At 47.0% G+C, this 6059-nt stretch overlaps 1 protein-coding gene across 1 annotated transcript; it reads right to left on the bottom strand.

The window, feature by feature from the left end:
• Positions 1 to 207: 207 nt before the first annotated feature.
• LOC141083272 (E3 ubiquitin/ISG15 ligase TRIM25-like) lies at positions 208 to 3917 on the bottom strand. The gene has a single exon (XM_073567449.1). It carries the CDS (start codon positions 2936 to 2938, stop codon positions 773 to 775), a length of 2166 nt encoding a protein of 721 aa, XP_073423550.1. The 5' UTR covers positions 2939 to 3917; the 3' UTR covers positions 208 to 772.
• Between the last annotated feature and the right edge of the window lie 2142 nt (positions 3918 to 6059).

The raw sequence follows: 6059 nt of genomic DNA on the forward strand, positions 1-6059 counted from the left end.
AAGGGTTCTAAATTCCAGGATTGGAGTTTCCTCTAGTTCTGATAGTATCACTACAATACTGACTCTACTAATTCCAAGATCCTTCCTCTTTACAAAAAAGTGATGCCCTGAGGTCACATAACCTTGGTAGCCAGGTCGTGAGATGTCACATTATTGTATACAAATTGTGAGCAGAAAGGTTGGGATAGACGGGGAACAACAAGAAGGTGCAAAATCAATAATTTATTTTTTTAAATTGTGAAATGTTGGTTCAGGACTCGAAAACCGTTCATTTAAAAATGATGATAGAAGATGAGGTGCAATACCAGATACAGCCCCTGGATAGGGGTGGCGCTATGTCTGGAAGAAAACATTATAACTAGAGATGAGCTGGTCTTTTGAAATTAGAGATTTGCCAACTCTGCCAAAAGTTGATTTAGCCAACACCATTAATTAAGTATAAATGTATAACTTTGCCCACACCAGATTGTCGATAACCCATCCACACAAAACCACTGATTCTGAATATCCCTGCCCACACAACTGATTGGCGGCTTTCTTTGTACTCTACGCATAGGCAGAAAGCTGCCAGTCAGTGGTAGGGGCGGGGTTATACAGAGCTCATGCATATGGAGCTCTACAGCTAAGCAGGTTTACTAGTCCTCTAGATATAATTTCCTGCTGATGGCTGCGTCTAAACAAGAGCAAGTAGCCTAGTAAGTGACACATCGCTGGAATCAGGGTCTCATATATTTGCTCCCAGTGATGTCACCAGTTTCTGGGTAGATTTCCACTACGGTTTTGGTTCCTCACTGATCCCCCCTGAAAAAATATGTATAGAACCATCACATACATATATTGCAGCATGTAGAGGCTCGGAGAAGGCGGCAGTGAAGGTGTGTAAGTGTCTGATGGGGTCACAGAGCTCATAAAAGGACAACTGCCCGGCCTCATAATCCAGACATATCCTGAACCTATTACTGGAGAACTGGTGACATAACGGGATCTCATTACTGTCATGTCTCGATGAGTACGGATTATTATACAGCAGCCCGGTCCCATAATCCAGACATATCCTGACTCTATCACTGGAAGTTTGGTCAGGAATCTTGATCACTTTATTGCTATGTCTGACTGAATACTTATTATTATACCCCCGCCCTCCATATAAACACCAGGACTTGTTATTATCTCCAATGTTTGACTGACATCTCCGGTCTACACTGGGGTAACACATCCCCACTCGCCACTCCCATGATCTACTGATCTTCACATCCCAGCAATGTCGTCCTGAGGTAAATCTCCTCCTGCTCATCACCTGATTGTACTGGAATCTCTCTGCTGTTTCTGGACAATTCTGTGTTATTTCTGTCCAGGTCGCAGTTTTCAGGTCACCGGATATAAGGAGATTATTACCAGCCGTGTTTACATCCAGTAATATGTCTGCAGGACCCTCCCCATAGATCTCTACTTTTCCAGTAGCCTTTACCTTCCCTCCAGCACCCACAGTCCTGACTATACCATCATCACCCCCATGTTTAATACCTGAGAATGACAAATCTTGCATGTGATGGAGCAGAGATTTGACCTTTGGGGGTTGTGGCCTCGTTTCTTTTGGTTTTGCAGGGGAGACAGTTTGTAGATAAGTCAGTATATCAGAGAAACCTGCATGTAATATCCCGGCAATCACATCCACATCTACACCATGAGTCTTATGTCCCCCTGTGTCCTCATCACCTCCATCATGTCCTCCTGTGTCCTCATCACCTCCATCATGTCCTCCTGTGTCCTCATCACCTCCATCATGTCCTCCTGTGTCCTCATCACCTCCATCTTGTCCCCCTGTGTCCTCATCACCTCCATCATGTCCTCCTGTGTCCTCATCACCTCCATCTTGTCCCCCTGTGTCCTCATCACCTTCCTCCTCCTCAGGATCACACAAGTCACCGGTGTCTGGTTCCTGTAGGACAGTCAGTGGATCCGTCATGTTACACAGCTCCTCAATGTGTCTCATCTTCCTGGACAGCTCGTCCTTCTTTATTTCCAGCTGATGGATCAGAGCAGACAGTGACAGTGACACTTGGTCTTCCCACCTGGAGATCTCACTCAGGACCTTCTTCTCCAGGTCGTCCACCCATCTCCTGATATCTATAAACAGGGCAGTGACGCTCTTGGCTTTTCCAGATGATTTTTCTTGAGCTTTTCTCCTGTGCTCCTCCAGACTCTGGACTCTTCTTTCAGTCTTTCCTCGGTTTTTGACCAGTTTCTGCAGAACATTTCTCAGTTTCTTCTTCTTCTTCTCAGACGCCTCATCCAGCATCTCCACCCGGTGTCCCCGATGTTTTCCAACCAAACTGCAGGAAGCACAGATACAAGCAGCGTCCTCAGTGCAGTAATATTCCAGGATCTTCTTATGGACAGAACATTTCCTGGTCTCCAGAGAAGTGCTGGGTTCTGTTAGGACGTGTTCTGGTCCTTTGCTGTGAACTCTCAAGTGTTTTTCACACAGAGAAGCCTCACACAGTAGACAGGATCTAACAGCAGGTACAGGAGAGTCCACACAGTAAGTGCAGCAGATCCCGGTGATCTCCTCCTGATGTGGCTGAGTAGACAGAAAACGTTCTGCGACGTTATTTAGAGCTATGTTCCTCTTCAGTGCAGGACGCTTCTTAAACTCCTCTCTACATTCAGGGCAGGAATAAAGTCTAGACCCTTCCTGAATATTCAGGACCTGATCAATACAGAACCGGCAGAAGTTGTGTCCACATTTCAGAGTCACAGGATCGGTATAAATGTTCAGACAGATGGAGCAGTCCAGTTCGTCACTCAGATCCATAGACGCCATGGCTGAGAAAAGAAATGTGACCAATGTTACTGGCAGCAGGGTGTGCACCAGCATATTCGTTATCATTATAGACTTTGCTCTTTGGTTTCCTTCTGAGGGTAAACATGGCATCATGTTTTCCTTGTGGGCAGAGTTATCACTTCCGTTTTATATCCTTAGATTCCAGATTGTGTAGTACTATTAGTGGTAGCATAACTACCGGGGGCCAGAGTCTGTGGTCACCCCAGGCCCCACTCAGAGGGGACCACCCCTAGCTACTACCACTCTTACCTGTATTGGCGTGCTCAATCCCTGCACTACCGCTCTGTTTTGTAGACTGCAGGATGGTTTAAGACTGTGGTGTACAGAATGGCAGGGTGATGCACTGGGGAATGGCCATCATATGGTGTGGGGACTACTGTGGGGGCCATTATACACTGTGTGAGCTAATGCGGGGCCATTCACAAGTGTCGAGTACTGACTATAATGCTCATCAGAGCATTGACATCACTACCCAATGCCTGTAAATAGCTTTACTGCTATACACAGATGCCATAGACAGAATCGGGGAATGTGGACTACTATATCGGACCTGCGTGGGGACATTTTGGATAACAATTGGGTGAACGAGGGACTGTCTATTGTCTTTATTTCTGTCTTTTCTATGTTTTTCAGTTATTCTTTTCAGAACTACATCGGTGGATTATTGTGGACCTGCATGGGATGTTTTTTGTTTTTCAATAAATTGATGAACGATTGATAGTATGGGGGGAACCTTTATTCAAATAAAGTGTTTTTTTCTTTGTAAGTGTTTTATTTTTTATTACCGGGTTAGTAATGAGGGTTTAATAGACACCCAGGGGTTGATGACAGCTGTGTTTTTTGACAAATCACACCTGTCATCAAACCACCATTACCATTAACTACCATTAATCTGATTGCCACCGCACCAGGGCAATTGGGAAGAGCCAGGCAAAGCGCTACAATTAATGCATCTAATGTTATGTGTCAATTGTGGGGTGGGCTGCAGGCTTGTATTTTTAGGCTGGGAAAGGCCCAATAACCAAAGACCTTCCAAGCCTGATAATATAAGCCCACCACTGTCTGTTTTACCTTGGCTGGTTATCAAAAATAAGTGGGACCCAACGTCTTTTCTTTCATTTATTAGGTTAATCCATGTTCAGTAAACTACACATGCACAGCACTAATTATCTCATGGATAGCTAGCTATCTACTCCATATTTATATATCTACTAGCTGAAGAGCCCAGCGCTGCCTGGGCATAGTAACTAACTGTGGTTAGTTATAACAAATTATAATTATCCTCCATCCCATAGTCCCGTGCCCATATACCCATCATGCATATCCTCCATCCCATAGTCGAATGCCCATATACCCATCACACATCCTCCATCCCATAGTCCCATGCCCATATACCCATCATACATATTCGCCATCCCATAGTCTAATGCCCATATACCCATCACACATCCTTCATCTCATAGCCGCATGCCCATATACCCATCATACATATCCTCCATCCCATAGTCCCGTGCCCATAAACCCATCATACATATCCGCCATCCCATAGTCCCGTGCCCATAAACCCATCATACATATCCGCCATCCCATAGTCCCGTGCCCATAAACCCATCATACACATCCTCCATCCCATAGTCCCATGCCCATATACCCATAACACATCCTCCATCCCATGGTCCCATGCCCATATACCCATCATACATATTTGCCATCCCATAGTCGAGTGCCCATATACCCATCACACATCCTTCATCTCATAGTCCCATCATACATATCCTCCATCCCATAGTCCCGTGCCCATATACCCATCATACATATCCGCCAACCCATAGTCCCGTGCCCATATACCCGTCATACATATCCTCCATCCCATAGTCCAGTGCCCATATACCCATCATACATATCCGCCATCCCATAGTCCCGAGCCCATATACCCGTCATACATATCCTCCATCCCATAGTCCCGTGCCCCTATACCCATCATACATATCCGCCATCCCATAGTCCCGTGCCCATATACCCGTCATACATATCCTCCATCCCATAGTCCAGTGCCCATATACCCATCACACATCCTCCATCCCATAGTCAACCATTATGTCATCATAATGAGCGGCGGGGCTTGCAGCCTATGATGACATCAGCGTCGCCATGGCAACCATTATGACATCATAATGAAGGGCGGGGCTTGATACACACACACTTTTTCCCCATTATGTAGATAGGGGCAAAATTGTATGAATTGGAATGCGCGGGGTTAAAATTTTGCCTCACAACATAGCTTAGGACGCTCTCAGGGTCCAGACGTGTGACTGTGCCAAATTTTGTGGCTGTAGCTGCGACGGTGCGGATGCCAATCCCGGACATAAACACATACATACATACACACACATGAGCTTTATATATTAGATATCTTTGCACATACAATAACATACCAAAGAGAGACATAAACGCATGCTTCAAAAATGCATACAAAAATGAAAGGGGCAACACAAGTGAACTAAGGTGCGGAATTCATGTGGAAATTGAGTGTCATGGCTCCAGTCTCTGCTTACCTCGCTGCGTGCTCCTCCCGGCGCGCTCCTTCTTTTCGGCGCGTCCCCGCGCCTGGCCTCCGGCTCCCTCGGCGTTGGGCACCTGCACACTGCTTGACACCCAGCGCACAGCCTCCTGGGTAGTGTGGCGCGCTGGCCCCGCCCCCAACATGGCGGCGCCCACTGCTACGTATGCTCAGCGTCTGGACAGGTAAGACGCCTGGTTATCAAATGCGGTGACGCTGTCTCGTGCGGCATTCACTGTGTTCTCAGGCCCCTTCTCCTTTGCCTCTGTCTGCGCTGTGCTTTTTGCCTCCGTGTTCCTCATCCTTGTCCTCTGCCTGTGCTGTCTCTGTCATTGCCCTCTGTGCTCTGTGTTCCGTGCCTCCCTGGTTCCTTCATCTTCCCTGTCCTGTTCCTGCCGCCTTCTAATCTCTCACCGTTACCTTCCTGTTGTTTGCCTTCCCTCTTGCCTTGTACATCATCGTGCTTCTTCTCTATTGCAGCCTCCAGTCCTTGTCTCCTCTGGCTCTCCGGTCCGGTGCCTTGCTACGTCTCTGTGTGTCCCGGTGTCCTACTATTCGGATACGTCTGTGCCTCCTTACCCGTCTATTGCCCCAGTCACCCCTTTGGTTCCGGCTGTCGCGGTTCTATCCCCTGGGGGTCTGTCCCTAACGCTC

The sequence above is a fragment of the Dendrobates tinctorius genome, unplaced genomic scaffold, assembly GCF_039654945.1.
Source record: "Dendrobates tinctorius isolate UK_male_01 unplaced genomic scaffold, ASM3965494v1 ptg000020l, whole genome shotgun sequence".
Taxonomy (NCBI): domain Eukaryota; kingdom Metazoa; phylum Chordata; class Amphibia; order Anura; family Dendrobatidae; genus Dendrobates; species Dendrobates tinctorius.

Excerpts from the sequence above, each read along its gene's own strand:
- LOC141083272 (XM_073567449.1), bottom strand. The coding sequence starts at position 2,938 with ATGATGCCATGTTTACCCTCAGAAGGAAACCAAAGAGCAAAGTCTATA.